The 27,530-nt window shown below is 36.4% G+C and overlaps 1 protein-coding gene across 1 annotated transcript in view; it reads left to right on the top strand.

Moving 5' to 3' along the window:
* Positions 1–2,853: 2,853 nt before the first annotated feature.
* The window catches only part of INTS2 (integrator complex subunit 2), a 47,733-nt gene continuing 23,056 nt past the window's right edge, over positions 2,854–27,530 (top strand). The window contains exons 1-14 of the mRNA XM_069481083.1: positions 2,854–2,905; positions 4,406–4,712; positions 5,340–5,478; positions 7,305–7,407; positions 8,245–8,358; positions 10,624–10,754; positions 10,954–11,127; positions 13,911–14,137; positions 16,072–16,197; positions 21,487–21,558; positions 21,647–21,761; positions 23,898–23,966; positions 25,279–25,413; positions 26,555–26,731. Coding sequence (XP_069337184.1) covers positions 2,878–2,905; positions 4,406–4,712; positions 5,340–5,478; positions 7,305–7,407; positions 8,245–8,358; positions 10,624–10,754; positions 10,954–11,127; positions 13,911–14,137; positions 16,072–16,197; positions 21,487–21,558; positions 21,647–21,761; positions 23,898–23,966; positions 25,279–25,413; positions 26,555–26,731 — 1,917 coding nt within the window. The 5' untranslated portion in view covers positions 2,854–2,877. The remainder of the gene's footprint in view (positions 2,906–4,405; positions 4,713–5,339; positions 5,479–7,304; positions 7,408–8,244; positions 8,359–10,623; positions 10,755–10,953; positions 11,128–13,910; positions 14,138–16,071; positions 16,198–21,486; positions 21,559–21,646; positions 21,762–23,897; positions 23,967–25,278; positions 25,414–26,554; positions 26,732–27,530) is intronic.

The raw sequence follows: 27,530 nt of genomic DNA, 5'->3' as shown, positions 1-27,530 counted from the left end.
TAGAAAGAAATTATATGGACAGCTAAAAATATATATAGAAAAAATTAGCCGGGCATGGTGGTGCATGCCTGTAGTCCCAGCTACTCGGGAGGCTGAGACAGGAGGATCCTTTGAGCTCAGGAGTTTGAGGTTGCTGTGAGCTAGGCTGACGCCACGGCACTCACTCTAGCCTGGGCAACAGAGTGAGACTCTGTCTCAAAAAAAAAAACAAACAAACAAACAAAAAAAAAACTACACAACATGTTTCATCAAATCTAAGATACCAATAATTGTATGACATTATTTTATGTGTCATTAAGAATAAAATGCTGTCAAAATTTAATATAGTATTAGTTGTAAGATTTTCAAATTTCAGATATGTTAAAATGTGGGGAAACAGTCATAGAACTGATGAATTACATCTTTTTGTGACTGGAAATGGTAAAGGGCCTCAACACCATGTTGGCCTTAAAAAGAGATTATATCCTTAAACATTTTATAAGCACAAAAAGGTACATCATAATTTTATGAGGTAATCCTTTGATAGCCAAAGTTTTGTGGTTTATGGACAACTAAATGTTAGGACTAATTTGTAGGATTATTTACCATTTGAGAAGAGAATCTGCCTAATTAAACATCTGAGCTGCAAGGTCTTTTTAAAAACTGATCAACACTGTGGTGCTCACACAGTAGTAATATTCTTCAGGGATTGGGGGGTCGGGGGTTGGTAAAGTCACAAGTAATGGACGTGGTGAACGTTGTAGGGGGGACAAGTCATACCTCAAATCATGGTTTGGGTATGGCAAAGTCATAACATGTAACCAAAATGTTTGTACCCCCATAATATCCTGAAATAAATAAATAAAATGAAATAAAAAAAATAGAAGCTAAAAAAATGATTTAGATATAGTTAGGGAGTTGGCCTTAGAGGAAGCAGAACTAAAACTCAGAAGCTCATGAGTAAATCATTTTTCCTTAGGGTGTCTGTCTGGGTTCCATACAATGATTATCAAAATGATCTTATTGGCAAACATTACAATGTTTCAATGATTTGAAAGATTTTTGCTAAGTTGATATGAGGGAGAGAGACTGGAGTCTAGGATGACTTTCAGGTTTCTGGCTCATGCACCTCAAGGTGGTGATGATATTCACTGAGTTAAGAATTGCAAGAGGAGGAGAGTATGACTTGGAGGAAGATAACTGTCAGCACTTGTCACCATGACTCTCACTCTCCAGCTATCTCAGTCAGGCTGGATGTGATTTGCTGTTCTCTGTACTCAAGATGGAGATTTTTTTTTTTTTTTTTTGGCAAGCGTGAAACAAAGTTTATTGAGGAAGGACAAGATAGGTTTACAGAGCAAGAGCAAGATGTAGGTTTGCAGAGTAAGAGCAAGATACATTCGCCACACAATGGCAAATGGGCCTCTTGTTGTAACAAAAAGGCCAAGATGGAGATACTGAATCTGCATGTTGTTTCTCCATTAGTGAACAAAGGATCATAAACAATGAGAATTAGAATGGATCTTTAAAATCATTTAGATTGTACCTACCTCTTACCCTCATTAATTCCCCAAACCAATGTTTGAATTCCCTTCATACTATTCCTGTGAAATGACCATTCATGCAGATTAAATTGCTTAATCTTTCTCAGTCTCAATTTCCATAATTGTGAAATGGAGAATCATATTACCACCTCAGAAGATTAAATCAGATAATAGATGTAAAGCAGTACCAAGCGTTTAATAAATCCTTAATTTTAGCTTAAAATAACAATGTCATACAGTTTGTAACCATTGTGAAATCAATTTTAGTGTGTAGTGACCAGCAATTTAAACAACTGAAATAAATACATAACATGTAGTATGTGTATTTCATCAAATGTTTCCACATAAATGTGAATATATATTATATAGTTACATAGTATATAAATTTATACATTTACTGTATATTTATCATCTATAACATTTATGTATGTGGATATTTGTGTATGTGTGTCCTGGGCCACAGGGTGAAATGTTTTACTGGGGGTTAGGTGGAAAAATTTTGAGAAACACTGTAACATTAACATACATTCCAGTGATTGCTGATGTTCAATGTTGAAAACCAGACCTCATTTTTAAAGAGATTATCCCTCTGTTAAAGTCTTAGAAACTTTAAAGTATTGTATCTCCAAAATATTTTTGTTATCAGCTCCTAGCACAGTATCTGGTAAATAGAAGGGACCAAATACATGTTGATTGAATCAGGAACAAGACATAGTATGAAGATATATAGACTAGTGGTGCTTTTGTGGGTGATCAGATTCCTTTTGAGAAGTTGTTGAACGTTTCAGACCCTCTTTCCAGAAGTGCCAAGCACTCAGTTTTGAACAGATTTCAGTGACTTCCTAATGCCCATCAATTGGCCCTCTAAGGATTCATGGACCCCTCAGTTAAGGACCCTGAAATGAGGGTGTTTAATTTCTTCTGACAGGGGTGTGTGTGAGGTCGGGAGCGGAAGAAGGTTTGGGATTAGATTACTTTTTAAATTCTCCTACAAATTCTGGGATTCTAGAACTTCTGCTTCCATTAGTGTCAAAGAATAGTGGGGATAACTAACATTTCTTTTACAAACGTTATGTCATTTGAATGTCATGATAGTCCTGTGATGATGAAATTGACGCTCCGAGGGCTCTAGTGACTTATCTAAGAGGACACAGCTGGTAGGCTCTGGAAAACGGACTAGAATCAAATTTCTAAATTTTCGGAGATGAAATTGGGCAGGGAAAATAGGGTGGAGGAAGGGGCGGGACCGCGCACGCGCACAGTTGCATTGGTGCGGACGACTCTAGGTTTCCTCTCGTAGGTACCCTTCCTCAGTCCAGTACGGTGGCCGGCGGGAGTCAGACGCTTGGGATGAATGAAGGCGCTGGGTGCAGGTTGCAAAGGTCTCTTCCGCTTTTCCCTCCTTCCAGTCCCGGTTCTGCCTTTGTGCGGGATCCCCCTTCTGCCCCCTTCGTATCGACGACCCGGTTGGTCCCGGCGTCTGACTTCTTGGTGCCCGAATCAACTCAGGGCACAGCTAGGGTTTGGGGATCCGGATTATCGCCTAGGCCCAACTTCGGGCCGCGCTCTCCATTTCTGCCGCGTCCCGCCTCTAGGACGCGGAATCCGGTTGGGGTTCCTTGAGGCTGGAGAGGTAGATCTTAAGGTATGAAGCGTTTGCTTCTCAGACCTCAGCGTGTCCACGTCGGCAACCGGCCAGACTTTTCTCAGCCTGAGGGACTTGCTGGCTCCTGTTACGCCTGGGGCGAGACGTATGAGCTCAGGTCTTGGCGCCTCTGCTCTCTCTGCCCGCCCCTCTGTTAAAAGACCAGCTCCTCCTGCTTGAAAGCAAAGCAGAGTTTCTGCCCACAACCCACAGTTCTGCTAGTCATTTGGTCTTAAGAGGGGATGGCTTTGGCTACCTGCTCACTGCCTTTTTATTTGTTTACTTTTTGTACCTTTGATTACTCCTGAAGACAGAGAAGTGCCCAAGTGGGACTCTCCTTTCTGTCTCCCATAGCACCTAGACATCTGTTTTTTACCCAGTAACACAGGGGACCTAGGGTAGTGTTGTGGCCTCTAGAGCTTTATAGCTGGCATTGCTTATGCCCAGTGAGGTGATTTACCAGTGTTTCCACCGACTCAGGGAGGGTGGGAAAAAGAAGCCCAGCACTTCTTTAGGTACGTTAGGTAGGCATGTGAAACTAAAGGGGTATGGAAGAGGATCATTCCTAACGCATTGACTGCCACATTAGGAAAAAAATTTTTTTCCTTGGGGCCAAGGTGTTCTATTACGAAAATAGAATAAAAACTTTGAAAACAAAACGGTTCTTCTAATTTAATGAAAAATTTGTTATTTTTTATTGTTTTCGATGCGTGAGTTATAGGCAACTTGAAAAATAGTTCACACGGCTCTTAAGGTGAAGAGACGTGTGTTGCTTCAGGAGGCCCTGGGCTCGAAACTAATGTGAGTTAAATACAACTCAAATGGCAGTTAATGTGTTAACTATGACCGTTCACTGACTTTTATTTACATTTTATGGAGCTCAAATGACTGGTATAGTGGAGAAAGACTTGGATTGGGATTTAATAGATGAGGATTCAGCCTTGGATTGTGCCACTAGTAATATTACTCTGGGCTTCATATTCTTTCTTTCTTTGATAAGAGTGTTAGAGCAGAAGATTCCTAAGGCTGGAAGAGACATTAATATACTTTCTTCCTCAGTTTCGAGATGGCAGTAGAAACATAGGGAGATAGAAGCCTTGTCTTTAATAGTGCCAGGAACATTGCTAACATAGGGGCCTATTAAAGGTACACCATATTTTTGAGGGTTTTTAAAAAAGAGGGATGGTCATAAATATGGAAGTTATACCCCTACTTTCATTTGTGTTTTTACCATCAGGATCAACAGTGATAATGACTGAGTGTACAAGCCTTCAGTTTGTCAGCCCTTTGGCTTTTGAGGCAATGCAGAAAGTGGATGTTGTTCGCCTGGCATCTTTAAGTGATCCAGAATTGAGACTTCTCCTGCCTTGTTTGGTGCGGATGGCACTTTGTGCTCCTGCTGACCAGAGTCAAAGCTGGGCTCAGGATAAAAAACTTATCCTTCGCCTTCTCTCTGGAGTGGAAGCGGTCAACTCCATTGTTGCATTATTGTCTGTGGACTTTCATGCTTTAGAACAGGATGCCAGCAAAGAACAGCAGCTTAGGTAATGCTATGTTATATAATATGTGGATTGGGATTTACTTGGATTTGTCAAAGAATAGGGAATCAGATGTTTTTCTGAGCTTTCAGAGCTCCTCCGGAAAAGATAGAATGAGAATGTGAACTCTAGAGAGCATTTTACTTAAATCTTTTCTGTTTATGGTTAAAGTTCTAGGATCTTTTGAATTCTGTATTATAACATGTCTAGAGAAGTTTGGCCATGTATTGTTGTATTCTGGCTAAACTAATTAGGACAGTTACTCTCAGTGGAAAGTGGGTAGGGTAACTTCCCTTAGATTAGAGAGATTTATTGGAATCATTTTGCAGGCTTTTTAAAGCTTACATTGATTCCCAGAGTCTGGGCAGATGTGTGCTCCCCTGCCCATTGTGAATCCAATAGTAAGCCACTATTGTTAATAGAAGTGGGTGTTAGCTCTCAGTTGTGATGGTGTCTTTACAAAGGGTATGAATACCTGAAACAGGCAAACTAAATAGTATTTCAGAAGTAATAGAGAACATTTGGAATTTATACATTCTTTTGTAGATTATTCAATAAAAGATAATTTTTATGCAATTATTTCCATACCAGTCTTCTCATAACTGTTGTTTTTACGTGTTTGTACTTCATTAGGCATAAACTTGGAGGAGGCAGTGGAGAGAGCATCCTGGTATCACAGCTTCAGCATGGACTGACATTAGAGTTTGAACACAGCGATTCACCTCGTCGATTGCGTCTAGTGCTTAGTGAACTGTTGGCAATTATGAACAAGGTGCATTTCTTTTAACCATAGCTTAAAGTATGCATGATTTGATGTCTACATATAGAAAAGCAGACAGGAATAGAGGCAAGAAGGCAGGCAGGTTGCATCCTCTTCTACTTGTATTTCTAATTTGATATGTGTTTTCCTTTCAAAGGCTGAAAGGATATTAAAAGCCTATCTTAAAGGCTTCTTTCTCTAATTACTTCCTCTAATTACTCTCATTTATGCCTATTCTGCCTTCTCTATGATAGAGATTTTTTTCTGTTTGGGGTCCACACAATGGCTTCTTAACATTTAGAAGGGAATTTATCTCAAGACTTATACAATTTACCAAAGTTGATAAGATCTTTATAGGATATAATTTCTCCCATAAAATAGTGAAGTATAACTCAAAAATATGTGATTCATTTAGACACTGGATGAGCATTAACTATCTTATATGTAACAGTGAGTAGGGAGTATCAATACCGAATTGGATATATGATGATTGGCTAGACTCGCTTACCATCATGACTGAATTGCTTCTGTATACTGATGAAGGCTATTCAAGTTCTCAGCAAAATTATAGATTATTTTACCATGGATCTTTGAGTAATTATGGTTAATTAAAACTCTGATTTTTAAATTTGTGAATGTCAAGTATCTTATCATACAAAGAACTAAGTTGGCTCTTCATATTAAGATTACTTATATGAGATTAGGCCCAGAATTTCAGAGGCAAAATTATTTACGGTTACAATTTTGGAGACAGTTAATTTATAGTAAATAAAGTTTAGGTTGTTTTGTTTGTTTTGAGACAGGGTCTTGCTCTGTTGCCCTAGGCTGAAGTGCAGTGCTATCATCGTTGCTCACTGAAGCCTTGAACTCCTTGGCTTAAGGGATCCTCCCATCTCAGCCTCCTGAGTAGCTAGGACTATAGACACACTACCATGCTCGGCTAATTATTTTTTGTAGAGATGAGATACTGCTATATTGCCCAGGCTGATCTCAAACTCCTGGCCTCAAGGAATCCTCTTGCCTCAGCCTCCCAAAATGTTGGGATTATAGGCATGAGCTGCTATGCCCAGCCTAGTTGTATAAATTGTGGACAAAAAAGACTAAATTCTGTTTCCAAAGAAAATAGTGGTAGCAGGGTTTAGCCAGTTTGAGGTAAAGTTTTTATGCTATATTACAAATCTTTGTAAAATTTCTTTCTATCACAAATAATAATTTCCTTTTTTCTACTATACTGAAACTTTTAAATTTCACCAAAATTTTTCCTACATCTTTTTCTTAGTACCTCTAATAAAATAAGTGACCTTTCTCTTCTGGGAGGTTTCCAGTTTTTCAGTTTAGCATTCTTTACTACATGGGAAATATGGTGATGAAACTACCGTAGGAAATTTTCAAAAAAATTAGTAGGTAGTTTTGTTGATCTAAGTTTTAATTCTTTGTTTTTCTAACAGTTTATTTAGAATTGAACATAAATTTATATTTGTTATACTGGCTTTAAGTTTACAGTTTTTGGCTTTTCCTCAGCGACATCTTATGTAGGTAGCATTCCTAGTTCATTTCTTTGGCTTGCCTTATCTTTTAATTCTAGATGTCTGCACATATTTAGATAGAAATCAATTCTTGAGACTGATACTGCCATATCTGAATAATAATTAATGTGACTGCTACTTGTGGTTAAATTGGTTGAAATTGATCAAATGCTGCATATTCTGCTGTAGTGTATTAGTGACATTAAGAGACATGGTATGTGAGCTCAACAAATAATTATAAAAATAGTAAGAAGTTAATTCATTACCTGAAAGTAATAGATTTCACGTCTTTTTTCTTTCTTTTTTTTTAAGGTGTCTGAGTCCAATGGAGAATTTTTTTTCAAGTCTTCTGAGCTGTTTGAGAGTCCAGTCTATTTGGAGGAAGCTGCAGATGTACTTTGTATTTTACAAGCAGGTACGGTGCTAGGTGCTAAGATACATTTCATACATAGTTTCTTATTAAATGATACTATGTAACTACTTGGCCTGGAATGTTGTATTATTTTAAGGATCATCTAATAAGCATATACCTTAAAAGTTTAAGTAAAAAATGACCAATAGTAGGACAATGATTAAGTAAATTACATTATTTCCATAGTATGGCATGTTATACAGATATTAAAATGATATATTTGATGTAATGATTCTAATGCTTGTTAATGATTTTGGAAAATGTTTAAAGTATGTTAAATGAAAAGCAAAGGGCAAAATGGTAAGTAGAATCTAATCCCAGTTTTGTTAAAAGTTAAAAACAATACCTGTGGGGAATTAAAATATTTTATGTTATTGACTTTGAGTGATGGGATCAGAGCTGATTTTAATTTTCTTCTTTTGTACATTTTTATATTTTCCAAATTCTTTATAATAGGTATGTATGATAGAAATAAGAGGACATAAAAGTATAAAGATTTTCATGAAACTAACTCTTTAGATTAGCACTGTCCAATAAAACTTTCTGCAGTGTTCTATGTTGTGCTGTCCAATATAGTAGCCGCTATAGCTATAGCTATAGGTTTCACATAGCTATAGGTTACTTGAAATGTGGCTAGTGTGATTGAGGAACTGAACTATTTTAATTTTATTTAATTAAAATACTCATATGTGGCTAGGGCTGTCTTATTGAGCAGCTCAGCTCTAGACTGCGAAAAGAACTTTAATTGCTTTTAGATGACATGTGTGGAATGTGAAAAGATGTTTATAATACAATGAAATATCACTTTTTAATAGTAACACTGACTTTGTTTTCTCATAGAGCTCCCTTCCTTGCTTCCTATAGTTGATGTAGCTGAAGCCTTGCTACATGTCAGAAATGGTGCCTGGTTCTTGTGTCTCTTGGTGGCCAATGTTCCTGATAGTTTTAATGAAGGTAAATATTATTTTAAAAATGGGATATTGAAGAGGTTTGCTTGGGCACGTACGGAATCTATTTTTTTGAGCTAAGAAGAAACATTTATGGGCTTTTATTTCAGATTTTATCTTTTGAAAGTTTATCAGTGAAAAATTATTGTAGAAATACTGAGTTTAGAGATTTAAAAATTGGTATTGACATTGCAAATTTAATTATAGTGAGTATGTAACAAAAAATTTTTTTTGTCATTAGTCAACAGTGCTATGAGAGTAAAAAATGCCAAGAAACTAAAAGATGTAATCCCTATGCTCAGAGAGCAAAGGGAGGAGACATACATCTGTGAAATAGCCAGAGAGCAAGATTAGATATGTGTGATTAGAAATACCAGCAATTAGACCATTGTTAAGCCTTATTGCTGCTAGTTTGCATCAAAGTATAGGGTAGGAATTGAGAAAAATCAACTAAAATTTTTCACCTCTATTGCAAACTTCTGGTGATTGAGGATTGTTGAGAAAGGCATTTGTTGAGCAAGGTGATTTGTGAATTGGAAGCTGGGGTGGCAGGTGGGCAGGGAAAAGCCCTGGATCTGGGGTTATAATTCCTGACTTTGTCACCCACTCATTGTGTGATCTCCATCAAGATACTTAACTTCTCATCTGTTAAATGGAGATATTGGTAATAATATTTCTGTTACTTTTCTAAGAGATTTACTGAAGATCACATGATATGTAAAAGCTTTTTGTAAACTGTGTCCCAGCTGATTTTCTGTCAACTTGTTATATCAGTTAGAGAGGAGTGTTGATATCTCTAAATGTAGTTGTGGATTTGTCTATTTTTCCTTTTAGTTCTGTCAGTTTTTGCTTCATATAATTTGAAGTCCTATTATTGGGGTTGTGTGTATTTAGGATTGTTAAATCTTTTTGATGAATAGAGCCTTTTTTTCCCACTATGAAATACACTTCTTTATTCCTAGTAATGTTCCTTCTTTTGAAGTCTGTCTACTTTATCTGATAAATATAGCCATGTCATCTTTCTTACAATTAGTGTTTACATGGTATATATTTTTCTTCATCTTTTAATTTTTAACCTATCTGTATCTTTATATTTAAGATGAATTTCTTATGGACAGGTATAGGTGGATCTTGTTTGTTTTAATCTAGTGACAGTCTCTGTCATTGAATTAGAGTGTTTAGACCATATACACAGACCATTGAATGTAATTATTGTAGTGGTTAGGTTTAAGTCTATAACCTTGTTATTTGTTTTCTATTTGTTCTCTTTTTTCTTTTATCCTTTGTACCATTGTTGTCATAAATTTTACTCCTACATGTATTATAAATCTTAGAGTACATTGTTATTACTTTTGCTTTAAACAGTTAATTATATTAATATTTTAAAGACAAAAACAAGCAGGAAAAAAATCTTTTTCTTTATCCCCATATTTACCATTTTTGGTGCTTTCCATTCTTTTATGTAGCTCTACAATTCCATCTGGTATAATTTCCCCTTAACTTGAAGAACTTCTTTTTTTTTTTTTCTTTTGACCCAAGGTTTCACTGTGTTGCCCAGACCAGTCTCTAACTCCCTGGCTTGAGTGATTCTCCTGCCTCAGCCTCCTGAATAGGTGGGATTGTGGGTGTGTGCTACTGTGCCTAGCTCACCTTCATTTTTTGTTGGCAAGAAATTTTTCCAGATTTTTTGGTCTGGAAAAACTCATTTTTGACAGATATTTTCATTGGGCATAAAATTTTAGGATGAGATTTTCTTTTAGCCGTTTAAAGATGTCATTGTGTTTTCTGTAGTAACTTTTATCTCTCTTCCTCTGTAATGTTTCTTTTTTCCTCTGGCTACTTTTGTTTATTTTTTTTTATTTCCTCTGGCTACTGTTAAGATTTTCTCTTTATCACTACTTTTCAGAAATTTGATTATGATGTGTCTTGGTATGATTTTCTTTGTATTTGTCCTGCTTGGGGTTGAGCATTTGGGTTTATAGTTTTCATTAAATTTGGGAAAATCTCTTCAAATTTATTTTTGTCTTTTGCTCCTTTATCTTTCTGGGACTATAATTGCAAGTGTGTTTGTGTGCTATTATCCCACAGGTTACTATTCTTTTTTTTTTTTTTTTAACTATTCATTTTTTTAAGTCTCTTTTCATTCTTTGTTTCATTTTGACCAGTTTCTGTTGTGATGTTTTCAGACTCCTTGATCTTTTTCATCTGTAGTGTCTATTCTACATAAAAGATTAATTCTCAAGGCTGAACAAAATGGTTTCTATCGTCTTAGTTTGTAGGGGCCTGATTAAAAATGGAGAAAGACAAGATGAAGAGAGTCTTGGAGGAAGACGCAGGACGGATGCCTTACGCTTCTTGTGTAAAATGAATCCTTCTCAGGCCCTCAAAGTCCGAGGCATGGTGGTAAGAGATCCTATTGTTTTTGTGAGGCGAAGGTTTTAGAATCTTGTTGAGGTTTGGAATTTTAATTGTATACTATTACCTTCCTTTGGGTTTTCATGTTTTTTGTGAGATCTCTTCCTCTAAACTTTAGATACTTTTGAAGCATCCTGGCCCATTTCCTTATAATATTGAATTCAGTTTGTTTTCTTTGCTGTGTTAGGTGGAAGAGTGTCACTTGCCAGGCCTTGGTGTGGCTTTGACATTGGATCATACTAAAAATGAAGCTTGTGAAGATGGAGTGAGTGACTTGGTTTGTTTTGTTAGTGGTTTGCTTCTTGGAACAAATGCAAAAGTCCGGACTTGGTTTGGAACTTTTATCCGAAATGGACAGCAGGTGAGGGTTATGTATCTATATAGGCTAAGGATCAGGATATTTTGATAAGTACTAAAAAAGGAAGAAACACTTTTAAAATGATGTCATTAGATAAGCAGTTCTCAAACTTTGTAGTTTCACGGACCTCCTTATATTTTTAAAAATCACTGAAGATACCAAAGAGCTTTCTTTCATTTATGTAACTTTTTTCTATTGATATTTACCATATTAGAAATTAAAACTGAATATTTTGAAATATCTATTTAGTGAATTTAGAAATAACATCCTGGCATGGTAGTATGCACCTGTAGTCATGGCTACTTGGGAGGCTGAGGCAGGAGGATTACTTGAGTCCAAGAGTGCGAAACTGTAGTGCGCTTATAAATACCCACTGCACTCCAGTCTGGGCAACATAGTGAGACCCTGTCTCTAAAAATAAAAATACAAATAACCCTATTAAATGTGAATATAACATATTTTTAATGAGTAGTAACTGTATTTTGCTGAACAAAAAACATTTAGTGAGAAGAATGGTATTGTTTTATTACATTTTTTTTTTCCAAATCTCTTTAGTGTCTGGCTTGATAGAAGCCTTTGGAAAACTGCAGTATATACTGTGAGTGAATGAGAGAGAAAAAGGCAGATAATGTCTTAGTATTATTAAGGAAATATGTTTGCTTTCTGGAACCCCTGATAGAGTCTTGGAAATCTCTAGCATGCTGTGTCATACTCATAAGAACTGCTGTTAGGTCATCAAAATAAGTTATTATATTCTGTGATTTCAATATATACGTGTATATATATTTTTATTGTGGTAAAATATACATAACATAAAATTTGCCATTTAGTCATTTTTTGGGGCGTTGGACAAGGTCTTACTCTGTTCTCTGAGCTAGAGTACAGTGGTGTCATCATAGCTCACTGCAACTTCAGACTCCTGGGCTCAAGCTATCCTCCTGGCTCAGCCCCGCAGTAGCTGGGACTACAAGTATGTACCACTACACTTGCCTGATTTTTCTATTTTTTGTAGAGGCAGGGTCTTGCTGTATTCCTCAGGCTGGTCTCGAACTCCTGGCCTCAAGCGATGCTCTGGCTTTGGCCTCCCAAAGTGCTAGGATTACAAGCATGAGCCACCACACCCAGCCCAGTTAATCAATTTTAAATGTACAATTCAATGGCATTAAGTACATTCACAATGTGCAACCATCATCAGTGTCCATTTCCAGAACTTTTTCATCATCCCAAACAGAAAGTCTGTATCCATTAAATAATAATTCCCCATTCCTCCTCTCCGTCACCCCTGGTAACCTCTGTTCTACTTTCTGTCTCTGAATTTATTCATTCTAGGTACTTAATATAAGTGGAATTATACAATATTTCTCCTTTTGTATCTGGCTTATTTCAGTTAACATGTTTTCATGGTTCATCCATGTTGTGGCATGTTATCAGAATTTCCTTACTTTTTAAGTGCTGATTAATATTTCATTGTATGTGTATGCCACATTTTGTTCATCTACTCACCTGTTGATGGATATATATTACATTTTGGAATAGGTTTTTTTTTTTTTTTTTTTGAGAGTCTCAGTCTGTCACTCTGGATAGAGTGTAGTGGTGTCATCGTAGCTCACTGCAACCTCAAACTCCTGGCTGGGCTCAAGTGATCCTCCTGCCTCAGTCTCCCAAGTAGGTGGGACTACTGAAGTGCACTACCATGCCCAGCTAATTTATTTTTTAGTTTTTGTAGAGATGGAGTCTCTCTGTGTTGCCCAGGCTGGTCTTGAAGTCCTGGCCTCAAGTGATCCTCTTGCCTTAGTCTCCCAAAGTGTTAGGATTGCAGGTGTAAGCCACCATAGCTGGCCATGCTTTGGTTTTTAAAAGGAAGTTAACATTTTTTGTATGCTTTATATATTTTAGGCACTGTGTTAAACACTTGCATACTCATCTTGTTTTTAATTATCCTCTGTATGCAATAAACTTTTTTCTTTGAATTTACTGTTATAATTAAAGCAGGTTTATCATATTTTACTTGGAAACACTCTAAAGATAGGAACTAACATTTGCCTGGCCCTTTGTAGTTTAGAACTGCTTCCATATGTATTACCTTTATTCATTCATTTGTCTGCTTAGACATTGAATGCTTGCTATATGTCAGGCACAGTGTTAGGCTCTGTTGAGTGAGAGATGACTAAGACATTATCCTTGCCTGAAGAACTTTGGGGGTTATAGACTTATAAACTCTTAATTACAAGAGTTCTATAAGGCAAATATTATTATTAGCCTTTTTGTTGTTTTTGAGACAGGGTCTTGCTCTGTTGCCCAGGCTGGTCTCAAACTTCTGGCCTCGAGTGGTCCTCCCATCTCAAATATTAATAAAATATTTATTTCCTTGTCATTAAGGAAATTGGGGTTCAGAGAGGTTAACTAATGTACCTAAGTGTACATAATCATCTAATAGAGCTGGAGTTTAAACCCAAGATCTTCTGTCTCTAAAATCTGAGGAGTTTTTTCTATACCACATATCATTCTGTTGGATTTTATGTATTTAGAAGTACCATTTAAATAATCTACAGTTCAAGTTTTCATTAATTTAGTCTTTTCTCTGCAACCAATACAAATTAGGGTCAGTATTCTTCAAACAAACCAACGGATTTTGAGTTTGCTTGATTGGTTAAAATGAGATTGTATAGTCATGAAAACTCCTCAAATAGGTAAATTTCCAGTGTTTAAATGGGGAGCTGTGTTTGAGCTCCCTTTTAATTTAGTAAATGCTCCATGCTTTCTTTTGTGATCCATATTTCTTACAGAGAAAAAGAGAGACCAGCAGTTCTGTCCTTTGGCAAATGAGAAGGCAGCTTCTTCTGGAATTGATGGGCATTCTTCCCACAGTAAGAAGTACCCGAATTGTGGAAGAAGCTGATGTGGACACGGAACCCAATGTGTCTGTGTATTCGGGGCTGAAAGAAGAGCATGTTGTGAAAGCCAGTGCACTCTTACGTCTGTACTGTGCTTTGATGGGGATCGCTGGACTCAAGTATTCAATAGTTTGATATTTTACCTTTTGTCATTTTACTGTCTTGTTTCTAATCCCAAGAAAGTGAACCAAAGACCTTTTATTGAGAGGATTCAGGTTTTCTATTGGGCTCAGGTAGTGGGCTGGCCTATAGCAAGAATGCAGTCCAAAGACCAAGCATTTGTAGCAGGGATGTAGTCATCTATTTTTTTCTGATTATAAATAGAATTATGTAAATATGGGAGGAGCCAGAGCAGTTTTTCAGTTTCTCATCACAGTGTAAAGAAACCAATGATTTCACTACAGCTTGACAAAACTATAGTGAATGATCTGTGAGTGATCCTTTACTTCGCCCGTACAGCTGTTTGATATAAATCTTTCCTGTTTCCTTTTATAAGCTGAGATCATAAATTGTCTAAAATTGATAATGATGAGACTATTAATCACAGTGTTTCTTGTTTAGTCACTAAACAGCATCCTTTTGAGTAATGTTCTACAGTTCTCACTTTGCAAGTCTCCGACATGCACGAATTTCAGTTACCCCAATTTAAATAATACTGATCCCTCAATACAGTTCAAATTTCAGTTGCCATGATACATTAACCAAATAATTGTATAAAGTACAAACTTTGCTGTGAGGTCGTCAGGCCTCATTACAATGTAAATAACAGATGCACGTCATGATCAGTGACCGTGGGCATCACTTCTTTTAAAGTCTGCTGATGACTGGTCACTGTACATGTTATTCGATTCATGCACATACAGCAAAGTAGGTAGTTGTACAGTTTGAGTATCCCTTATCCAAAATGTTTGGGTCGAGGAGTGTTTTGGATTTTGGATGTTTTTGGATTTTGGAATGTTTGCATTATATTTATAGGTCGAGCATCCCTAATCTGGAAATCTGGACTGTATAATGCTCCAATGAGCATTTCTTTTGAATGTTGTGTTGGCTGAGTTGCAGATTTTGGAGCATTTCAGGGTTTGAATTTTCACATTGGGAATACTCAACCTGTGTTGCTTCCTTTTCTTTCAGTGACAAACTCATGTAACATTTTACAAAAATGAGTAATTGAAAGAGGAAATTGGCCAGTAAAGCTGAAAGTGTAGCAAAGAAACAAAAAATGGTAATGCTGAAAATGACATTTGAACCAAACATAAATTGAAGAAATAGCTGACTGTGAGAATGTTGATACTGCTGCCATTTGAGAGACCCTAGATATATAGCCAGAGGAACTGGTGAAGGTGAACTTGTTGACATAAATGAAAAAAGTAATTGTGACAAAAGAGTGAAGATGTCACAGAGGATATGATGCTGTCAAAAATCCTCACATTAATGGAACTTTCTTGACTGATAGTGCAAACAATAAAATGTTGGAAGCCAATCCAAACTTAGGCAGTTTGATACTTCACCAAGGCATGGAAAAGATGCTCCATATTATACGTTATCCAATGAAAACAAGATGGCAAAAGCTGTTCAAGCTACTCTGATAAAGTTTTTATAAAGAAGTAAAACAATTTAATTCTTAATGTTTCTAATATTTTCAATTAGAGTACCATAAAATACAAGTTTTACTGTTTTTTAAAAAATTTTCCTATGTATCATAACCGAGTTTTGACAAAAAATTTTAAAGGTCACAATATAATCATAATTTTCACCATTGAGTAACTTCATGTTGCATGGTTTCAGCTTGCTTGGTCGGTTCTGTGGTCTCACACTACGGGACAAAGTAGAATACAAATACAGGATAAAATACTGTCTATATTTGTGTCTGAGGAAAAACACTGTAGTTGTAATCTCTCAACAGTTTTACTTTTGACAAGATATTAAAGATTTTATAAATAGTGAAATATCATTATAAAGTTTAAAATTTGTATCTAAAAGGTTAAAAATTTGCTTTTTCTTACTCCTTCCCCCAACTAAGAAAAGTAAAGCCTAATAATGTATTCTTTTTTAGACCAACTGAAGAAGAAGGTGAACAATTACTACAGTTGATGACAAGCCGTCCACCTGCTACACCAGCTGGGGTTCGCTTTGTTTCACTTTCCTTTTGTATGCTACTGGCCTTTTCTACACTCGTCAGGTACCTGGCTATATAAGTTGGTCTATTTTCTTAGGATCTGCTTTATTTACTTATTAAAATGCATGTATAACATTGGATTCAGACTTTCTACAAAAATTGGCCTAGGTATGGATAGTCCTAGTATTTTTTTTTTTTTTTGAGACAGAGTCTCGCTCTGTTGCCCGGGCTAGAGTGAGTGCCGTGGCGTCAGTCTAACTCACAGCAACCTCAAACTCCTGGGCTTAAGCGATCCTACTGCCTCAGCCTCCCGAGTAGCTGGGACTACAGGCATGCGCCACCATGCCCGGCTAATTTTTTGTATATATATATTTTAGTTGTCCATATAATTTCTTTCTATTTTTAGTAGAGACGGGGTCTCGCTCTTGCTCAGGCTGGTCTCGAACTCCTGACCTCAAGCGATCCACCCGCCTCGGCCTCCCAGAGTGCTAGGATTACAGGTGTGAGCCACCGCGCCCGGCCAGTCCTAGTATTTTTTAATAAAAAGATGTCAGTAGCATCTACTGTATGCCATTCATCTTATTTTATCAAACATTTGTCAAAGTTTCATATGTACATTGTTTAAAAGAGTCAAAATAGTTCTTGAAAATTTGTTAAGGCTGATAGCAGTCCTTACTTCCCTCCTTATTTCTGCTTTCCTAGTGGTGGTGTCTTTAGTACTTTTCGCTGATTGTTTTGGCTGTTGCTACTGCATCTTTAAAATAGCATGCTCATTGTATTTGATACATCTTGAGCTTTTGTTTGTAAGTATTATTTATTGAGTTCCTACTATGAAAGAGTAGAAAGTAGTTCTTTCTTCTTTCTCTCTGTCCTAAACACATCTACATATCCTTTCTATCTTCCCATTCTCCTAGTGTCGTTATAATAATTTTGATTAGGTGAGTATATAGCTGTTTATATTAATATTATGATTATGTAAGCACTACTGGAAGCTCAACGATATGGTAGACGATTGGTTACTTTTTTCTCTGCAAATTTTTTGGATTAATAACTGTCCTATGTTTTTGTTTTTCTTTTCTTTCTTTTTTTTTTTTTTTTTTTTTTTAGAGACAGGGTCTTGCCCTGCTGCCCAGGGACGTGATCATAGCTCCCTGGAGCCTCAAACTCCTGGGCTCAGGCAATCCTCCTGCCTCAGCCTCCCAAAGTGCTGGAATTATAAGCATGAGCCATCAAACCCAGCCTGTTTTTTGTTTTTAATTTGCTTGGTGTTCTATGTGTCATTAATGCAACCTCAAACTCTCTGCCAATCTAAATCTTCTCTCAAGATGTTCTGACTCATTAGGTAACATTTCATCTTCCTAAGGAAATTTCACCTGTAGCATTTTGAACTGCCTCAGTGTGAAGTGGTTACTGGTTATACCTGGTGGTACACAGCTCTCATCTTGGCTCTTCTCCATCATTTTGGGGACATACTTCACCTCGCCTTTGTTGGCCTGTTTCCTGTATCTTATGTCTCCATCTTTTTTCATTTGCTCTCATTTTGCTTCTTTAGAATGGGTATATGTAAGGTAAATTCTTTTGAGAGTGGCTATCTCTAAAAATATCTTTATTCTACTCTGATGATTGATAGTTTGACAGAGTATAGAATTCTAAGTTGTCTGTAATTTCCTTTGAGAATTTTGAAGGTGTTGCTACATTGTCTTCTAACTTCCAGTGTTGTAGAGAAGTCTGACATTCTGATTCCTGATTCTTTTTGTGGCCTATCCTTTTTAAATATGGAAACTGGCAGGATTAGCTTTTTGTTCCTATGGTTTTGAAATTTCTGGATGATATGCCTTCCTATGAGTCTGTTATTGTCTATTGTCCCAGGTATTTGGTAAGCCCTTTCACCTGGGAACTCATATGCCCTTCAGTTCTGGGAAATTTTCTTGAATCAATTTGTTGGTAATGTCTTCTCCTTGGTTGTTTTATATTTAAAATTTCCTTTTATTTGGAATTGGACTTTTTGAAATGACCATCTTTTCTTATCCTTTCTTCTTTTCTTTTTCTTTCTTTTTTTTTGAGACAGAGTCTCACTGTGTTGCCTGGGTTAGAGTGCTGTGGCCTCAGCCTAGCTCACAGAAACCTCAAACTCCTGGGCTCAAGCAATCCTTCTGCCTCAGCCTCCCAAGTAGCTGCGATTACAGGCATGCGCCACCATGCCCGGGTAATTTTTTTTTTTCTATATATTTTCAGTTTTCCAGCTAATTTCTTTTCTATTTTTTAGTAGAGACGGGGTCTTGCTCTTGCTCAGGCTGGTCTTGAACTCCTGAGCTTAAATGATCCACCCACCTCAGCCTCCCAGAGTGCTAGGATTACAGGCGTGAGCCACCATGCCCGGCCCCTTTCTTCTTTTCTTTACCTTTGTTTTGTTCTATTTTTTTATAAACAGCTTTATTGAGATATAACTTATAGACCTTAAAATTTACCCATTTAAAGTGTACAATTCAATGGTTTTTAGTATATTTACAGAGTTATACAGCCATCAGCATAATCTAATTTTAGAACATTTTCATCACTCCAGAAAGAAACCGCTCATTCTGCCTTTTAGGATTTGTCCTTAACTTTATCTTCAAATCCTATTCAGTGTTTAATTTCTAAGAGATTTTTTTTTTTTGTTCTCCAAATATTTCTTCTTTATAGTGTCTGTTGTTTCGTAGTGACATGATTTCTTTGATGTTAATCATCATGATTTTGAAGGGATTTTATTTGTATCCCCTTTCTTTGGCCTTTTTTTGGTCTCTGTTTTTAAAGAGGCTTTTCTCAGGTGTTTAATATTTCTTGATAGTTCATATTTAAGGATAGGAAACCAAAAAGCATATTAGAACCTCTAACTGCATAGATGGGTCTTTGGGAAACTCTTGGGTTTATCAGAGTTCTAGAGAAGAATATTGTCTTACATGGAAAGTGAAGACCTGTGTAGAAACCCTTAAACAAAGTTAAAAAGTGTGGGTTAAGGGCTGGTAGATCTCAACCTGTAGTGCAATCATTGACTTAATTCTCCTGCTTTCAGAATGGTGCTCCAGATATACCTGGTTGTCCCTTAATTCAGATGTGCTGTTTTACCATCTTCAGAGAATAAATCTCCAATCTTCTCTCTACTGAGGAAGTGCTAGTCATCTAGTTGTGTAGAATGAAGGAGGTGATTTGGAGGTCTACTGTTAATACTTACGTAGACTGTCAACCTTTTATTTTAGTCTCTGTCTTCACTGTCACTCTGGAACTTACTGGAGCTGTCTGTTCCTGAACGCTTTGGGAATTCTGTAGTATAAAATGGATTGGTTTTCCCTTCTGCCAGTTTAGTATTCTGCTTCCTCAGGTCTGCTAAGTCAGTTGCCACTCATCTGTATGTTCTCTAACTTGCAGTATTTTGTGGTGTTGTCCCTCCTCAATATTTTATACATTTATGCCTTGAAAATCCTTTTAATATACTTTTAGTGGGATTACAGGAGAGTGTAAAATTAGGTATAGGAAGTGCTTTCTTTTCTCTTTACCTGGAGTACTTTCTAAACATTATCTCCAGTTATTTCTATAAACTAGGTATTTTTGTCCATGTTTTATAGGTAGTAGAACCAAAGTTTAGAAGGATTAAGTTTCTTGTTGAAGATCATGCTACCTGAAATTAGTGGAGATGGGAATCCCACTCAAGCCTGGCAGGCTCTATAGGCTGTAATCTTTTTACTACATAACACTGTCTTCTATTAGTTGAATAAATGTTTAGGTATAGTTGAAAATGACCTTTTAAATTTTCTTAGCTTGGGGAATTGGGAGAAGCACACTTTTCAGTTGCTTTCTGTTTTACTTGTTTTTACTGCAGTGAAGTAGAAAGAGATCAGTGAAAATTTTTTCACAAGTCAAAGTCAGTTTGTACCTTTCAATCTAAAATCTAGGAATTCTCTGTAAAAAATCATTGCCATTGTTATATTTTTATAACCATTTTTGATATCTGGTGAGCCCATGGCTGTCTTTTATCTTTTTATGATTAGTGATAATTTATTTCTCTGTAATTTTGAGTTCTACTCAAAAGATTTCTATAAATTAGACTTCATTTTTCAGGTAAGAGATGGACTAACTTGTTACTGTCTAGTACTCAGTTTGTGACGTTTGATGCTTAAATTTATTTATTTATTTATTTATTTATTTTTGAGACAGAGTCTCACTCTGTTGCCCAGGCTAGAGTGCCATGGTGTCACCTTAGCTCACAGCAACCTCAAACTCCTGGGCTCAAGCGATCCTTCTGCCTCAGCCTCCCGAGTAGCTGGGACTACAGGCACGCATCACCATGCCTGGCTAATTTTTTCTATACATTTTTTTAGTTGTCCAGCTAATTTTCTTTCTATTTTTAGTAGAGACAGGGTCTTGCTCTTGCTCAGGCTGGTCTCAAAGTCCTGAGCTCAAACGATCCACCCGCCTCGGCCTCCCAGAGTGCTAGGATTATAGGCGTGAGCCACCACACCTGGCCATTGATGCTTCAATTTTTAACACTAGTTTTTTTCTGTGTAAAATAAGTATCAGTTGTTATATTGTTCTGTGGTCCCCAATCCCCAGGCTATAGACTGGTACCAGTCTGTGACCTATTAGGAACCAGGCCGCACAGCAGGAGCGGTGAGCCAGTGAAGCTTCGTCTGTATTTATAGCTGCTCCCCATCGCTCACGTCACTGCATAAGCTCCTGTCAGATCCGTGGTGGCATTAGATTCTCATAGGAGCGAGAGCCGTACTGTAAACTGAGCATGTGAGGGATCTAGGTTGCACTCTCCTTATGAGAATCTATTGTCTTATGATCTGAGGTGGAGCTCAGATGGTGAAGCTGGTGCTGGGGAGTGGCTTCAAATACAAATTATTAGCAGAGAGGTTTGACTGCACAATAAATGTAATGCATTTGAATCATCCTCAAACTCCCTTCCCTGCCTCCCTGGAAAAATTGTCTCCCATGAAACGGGTCCCTGGTGCCAAAAAGGTCGGGGGCCACTGATACAGTTCTTTTAACATTTTAATCCCCAAAGGCTTTTGCTTTTCTAAGAAATGTGAGGAAGTATACTCTCTCCAACCTGTAAATGCAGTAACTAGGACCTTGAGAGAGTCTGACTGTTCTGATTTGTGAAGAAAATCAAGTTCTTCGTTGTTGAGCTGTAGAACTGCTTTGTATCTCACTGGCAATTAATGGCCCAATTCAGTAAGTCGTTAATTTGAGTTGCAAGATATTTCAAAATAGGGAAGGAAAAATAATTCCTACCAAAAATAATTTCAGAATGTTTTCTTATTCATATGCTAGCATATTTAAATCAGTGACAGTCTGGTATGTTTTATATAGTACACCTGAACAGGAGCAGCTTATGGTGGTATGGCTAAGTTGGATGATAAAAGAAGAAGCCTATTTTGAGAGGTAAGATGACTTAATTTGTTTTAGTTAGTTGAGAAAGCTTTTTTAATTCTCTTTTTGGAATTTCATATTTTCTTTTTTGTTTCAACAGTACTTCAGGTGTTTCTGCCTCTTTTGGGGAGATGCTATTATTGGTGGCTATGTACTTTCACAGCAACCAACTTAGTGCTATCATTGACTTGGTCTGTTCCACTTTGGGGATGAAGGTAATTTTCTTTTAACTTCTTTCTGAAAGAAGGTCTTTCTAAGCTGGATATTTTGTTGTAGTATAAATTAAATAGATTGTTTTTTATTTAAGTAATTTTGTTTTTTATTTAAGTAATTTTGGTTTAATAGTTTGAAGTTTTATCAGGAGCACTTAAATGCATTTTAAAAACATTTGTTTATAAGGGTAATAGTATTCAGTGCAGAGAGCTTGGACAGCACAGGAAACAGAAAAATATTGTATAATTCCATCATTCAGAGGTATCTAGTATACTTCTGTTAACATTCTGGTGTCTGTTCCTTCTTTAGAATGGCATGCATATTTTGTAATTTAAAAAAACTTGCTAATATATAGGTAACAGTTTCGCATATCAATAAATATTCTAATACAATATAATTTTTAATAGCTTCATAGTAGTCTACCATTTGGACGGATCATGATGGTCTTAATACGTCCTTTATTATTTCCCATGTAGATTTTCTAATTTTTGTATAATGCTTAGGTGAATATCCTCGTTTATGTATATATGCACACAGGCACTCATATATCTATATCTTCATACACTTGTCGGATTATTTCCTTAGGATAGAGTTCTAGAAGGTAATTACTAATTAAAAGAATATGACTATCTTTAGGTGTTTTATTAGTACTACCAGATCATCTTTCAGAAAGATTATAGTGGTTTAACTGTTTTCATTAGTGAATGAGAACTATTTTTCTAAACTCTAGACATCATTGAGCAGTACCATTCTTTTTAATCTTTGCAAATTTGATTGATGAAGAATGGTCCCATTTATTTTGCATTTCTTTGATTATTAGTAAAGTTATAGTTGTTTTTACTTTTCTTTCTTTTTGAGACAGGGTCTCACTCTGTTGCCTGGGCTAGAGTTCAGTGGCATCATCATAGGTCACTGCGACCTCAAACTCCTAGGGTTAAGCAATCCTGCCCTCAGCCTTCCGAGTAGCTGAGACTACAGACGTCTATGCCACCATACCAGGCTAATTTTTCTATTTTTCTTGTAGAGATAGGGTCTTGTTGGTGTTGGTCAGGCTGATTTGAACTCCTGGCTTCAAGCAATCCTCCCGTCTTGGCCTCCCAAAGTGCTGGGATTATAGGCATGCGTGATTGCACCCAGCCAAAATTTTTGTTTTTAAAATGTATTGGCCAGGTGTGGTAGCTCACGCCTATAATCCTAGCACTCTGGGAGCCAAAGTGGGAGGATCACTTGAGGTCAGGAGTTTGAGGCCAGCCTCAGGAAGAGTGAGACCCTCGTCTCTACTAAAAATAGATAGAAATTAGCCGGGCAACTTAAAATAGAAAAAGTTAACTGGGCGTGGTGGTTTGTAGTCCCAGCTACTCGGAAGGCTGAGGCAGAAGGATCACTTGAGCCCAGGAGTTTGAGGTTGCTGTGAGCTAGGCTGGCGCCACGGCACTCTAGCCAGGGCAACAGAGCAAAACTCCATCTCAAAAACAAAACAAAACAAAACAAAGCAAATCCATGTGCTTTGGCTGATTGATTTCTTTTGTGAAAGTTTATCAGAATCCCAATTTTTCTGTAGAGATTTTTATTTATTTTTCCTACCACTGACTTAAAAGGGATAAAAGATATGCCATTATGGCAGGCATGGTGGCTCACTCCTGTAATCCTAGCACTTTGGGAGGCTGAGGCGGGAGGATCACTTGAGGTCAGGAGTCCAAGACCAGCTTGAGGAAGTGTAAGAACCCATGTCTACAAAAAATAGAAAAATCACCCTGGTGGCATGTGCCTGTAGTCCCGTGTATTCCAGAGGCCGAGGAAGGAGAATTGCTTGAGCCCAGGAGTTTGAGGTTGCAGTGAGGTATAATGATGCCACTGCACTCAATCCTTGACAACAGAGTGAGACCCCGTCTCAAAAAAATAAATAAATAAAAATAAAAATAGTATTTACTAAGTACTTTTTGTATTGGTTCTGTTTCTGAGGAAAAGCACACTTTAATGTTGGATTTGAGAAGCCACTTCTGAAACAGAGTATAGTACTTGAACATTTGAACATTAATATTATGTATCATAGCCATTTTGTTAATAGATAAATCATCAGAGTTGTGTTTCATATATTATATTTTTATATGCTATTGGAATTCTTTTGGTTATTTTAGATTGTAATTAAGCCAAGCTCCTTGAGCAGGATGAAGACCATCTTCACACAGGAAATTTTTACTGAGCAGGTACTTTTTTTATTCTTAGGTATCCATTTAACTTTCTTTAAGAACTTATCTTTGGGAGAAAACTTGTGTATCTCACCTTCAGAGAATAATATGGTCTCCATTCCTTTTCAATTTCTAATGATGATTTATTTCATCTTTGAAATTTCTATAAAGAGTAATTCATTTAAAATGCTACATTTTAAAGCTACTAATTACATAAAAAAGCATGTTTTAAATTTATATATTTGTAGACACTTTGAGTAGATATTTATGAGCATAGTCTTAGATATTGATGGTAGGCTCACAAGGGGTAATCATTTGGACTTGTCAGGAGAAAAATAAAGACCTGTTTAAACCTTTAGTCTCTAAGGTTCATTTCTAACTAGATTACAGGCTAGATTCTAAATTCCTTATTGTTATATGTACCTGTTCTTGTTTGGCCTCAGCACTGTTATTCATGGGTAAGCCTAAGGATATTGTATTTCTCAGTGAAGGAGTCTATTCTAAAATTTAAAATTAATTCCCAGAGTCACTTGTCAATTTAAATCTTAAAACATCAAAAATATGTATGTCTTTAAAATTGAAGTACTTGAGAAAATATTCATGGGTTCATTATTGTTGCTTCTTTTATGGTATTTAATATCCTTATCCTTATACCATATTCTCCCTTCACCTCCCAGCACAGATACGCACATATACTTCTTCATAACAGTCACATATAGGACATAGGAGCATCATAAGTTTTTTTTAATCTTTAAATTTGAACCAACTGGAAGACAACTTTAAAGAGGGTCTTCGAAAGGCAATTAGAAATCTATGTATAGGTGTGTGTGTGTGTGTGTGTGTGTATGTGTTAAAAAAAAAGAAATCTATGTATGGCACAATGCAAATAAAAATTCCTATTTATATTTGTGTGGTACTTTATAAATCACATAATATTTTTCCAAAAAAGTTTTTTTTTTTGTCCCTCACAACCCTTCGAGGCAGCATTCTCCCATTTTGTAGATGTGAAAATAGATACAGAAGTTAAAGTGACTTCTCCAATGCCATACTGTGTGATTCCAAATTTTATATTTTTTTTACCTTATCATACTACCGTATACATATATGTTTAAAAACTAATAAAAATTTAGAGAATTTTATAAATCCGTAATTGTATGCATCCTCAACATTTGAAAATAATTAAAACATGCAATGATTGATAGTCATCATTAATTTCTAGGGATGACATTTATATTAATTATTTATAGTCTATCTACTAATCTTCTTTCTTTCAAAATAATTTTGTGTTTGATTCTATCATATATATATTAATACTGTTTTTTCCTCTTAGGTTGTTACAGCTCATGCAGTTCGAGTCCCTGTCACCAGCAACCTGAGTGCCAACATTACTGGGTTTCTGCCTATTCATTGTATTTACCAGCTTCTCAGGAGCCGTTCCTTTACCAAGCACAAAGTGTCAATTAAAGTATGACCTTACATTTATATTTCAGAGAGCAATAATGCATTTTCTTCTCTTCTCTTTTAGTGTGTAGGTCTTTACTGAGAGTTTTGTGCATAAAATATGTGCTATTAAGCTAAGTTACTAGTCATTTATATAATTACAGTAATTAGGAACCTAATTTCAGATTTTTAAAACAATGTAAATGTTATTTACAAAGTGTATAAAATTACTAATCCATTTACATTCTCAAAAATAGCAGATGCTGCTTCATTAAAACTTAGAAATGGCCATTTTCTAAATTTTGGTTTTGTTCACCAAATTGGGAAATTTGCTGGTCAGCCATGACTGGCATTTGTAGATTTGTTGTAAGTACACCTAATGCCTCACTTACACATATTTTGATATGTTTTTAATTTGTTATAGTTGGCTATATGGAACAGTTAAAAGGTCCTCTAAAGAAAAGGCTGAAACCCAGGAGGTAAAGAAATCTGTTTGAACCTTTTCTATAGAGGTTCCTTTATTTACAAAGAACAAAGGATAATATATGCATGATATATCACTTTTAATTGTCCCTTGTTTTTTATGATTTAGTGAAATTATTTTCCAGCTAGGTTGCATTTCCTTCTTCTTTATATTTTTAGTAAGTGAAATAGCAAAGAATTGAGTCCAAATGCATACCCAACATTTTTACATGTCCTCTATCTAAAGATTGTTAAATGATAGTCTTCTTTAAGTGCTCGTCAAAGACACTTTCTTCATCTTTCTGAGGGCTTGCTGTGAAGGACTATTCCTCTCCTCAAATTCCTCTCTGCTGTGAGGTCTTCCATGACAACACAAATGGTGCTCTAAATACAGATATGGTAGGGACCTAAAATGTTTTTCTCACTACTTAAAAACTAGTAGATTAAACCCAATATCAAACTTCTTACCATTTTAGGTTCATCTTATACTTTATAATATTCTCAACATTCTTGATTAAGATATAAAGGTAGTTCATATTTTTAAATCAAAGACAGTTACGATACAAGATAATATATTTGGAACTGGCAAAAGTTAATAGTGAGTTTCATTGATTCATAAATCATAAACTCTATGTGCTTTTATAATTTTGCTTGCTTTTTCTTTTTGCCATAATTGATTCAGTGCCTATAACCCTCTTTTTTAGGACTGGATTTATAGACAACTGTGTGAAACTTCCACTCCACTCCATCCTCAACTACTTCCTCTGATTGATGTGTACATAAATTCTATACTCACTCCTGCATCTAAATCTAATCCAGAGGCCACAAATCAGCCAGTCACAGAACAGGAGATACTCAATATTTTCCAAGGAGTCATTGGGGTAAAATAGTGGTTCTTTTGTATTTTAGTTTATCTTCTGACTTATTTCATATTTTTTTCCTATCAGAGGACTTCTAGGTGGTTCTGAATTTAAAATGAGATTAAATTTTCTTAGATTACCTGTAAAAATTAAAAGAGAATAGTCATTGAATTCCAAGTAGTTTGTCAAATAGTTGCTTGTAATTTTTTTTTTTTTTTTTTTGAGATGGAGTCTCACTCTGTGGCCCAGGCTAGAGTGCAGTGGTGTCATCATAGCTCACAGCAACCTCACACTCCTGGGCTCAAGCGATCCTCTTGCCTCAGCCTCCTCATTAGCTGGGACTACAGGCACATGCTGCCACACCTGGCCAATTATTTTATTTTTTGTAGAGACGGGGTCTTGCTCTTGCTCAGGCTGATCTCGAACTCTTGGCCTCAGGCAATCCTTCTGCCTTGGCCTCCCAAAGTGCTAAGATTACAGGTGTGAACCACTGTGCCTGGACAAGAGGAATTTTTTAAAAAACTTCATTTTAAAGTCTAAAGGGTGCCCTGGAGATTGTGTTTTTGACCAAGTACTGTGTGAGATTTCAACATATTCAACAAAGCTTTGTTTAGCTTCTCAGGAATCTAAGACATACCTAGGTTCAGCGATCCCCAACCTTCTTGGCACCAGCAACTGGTTTCATGGAAGACAATTTTCCACAGACTGGCAGTGGGGGGATGGGGTGTTGTGGGTTTCGAGTGGTGGTGCGGAGCTCACGTGGTGATGTGTGACCCATTTCTTACCAGGTCATGGACTGGTACTGGGCTGCGGCTGGGGG

This window comes from Eulemur rufifrons, chromosome 9, assembly GCF_041146395.1.
Source record: "Eulemur rufifrons isolate Redbay chromosome 9, OSU_ERuf_1, whole genome shotgun sequence".
NCBI lineage: Eukaryota > Metazoa > Chordata > Mammalia > Primates > Lemuridae > Eulemur > Eulemur rufifrons.
Note: the sequence above shows the minus strand (reverse complement) of the source record. Positions and strands in the feature narration are given on the sequence as shown.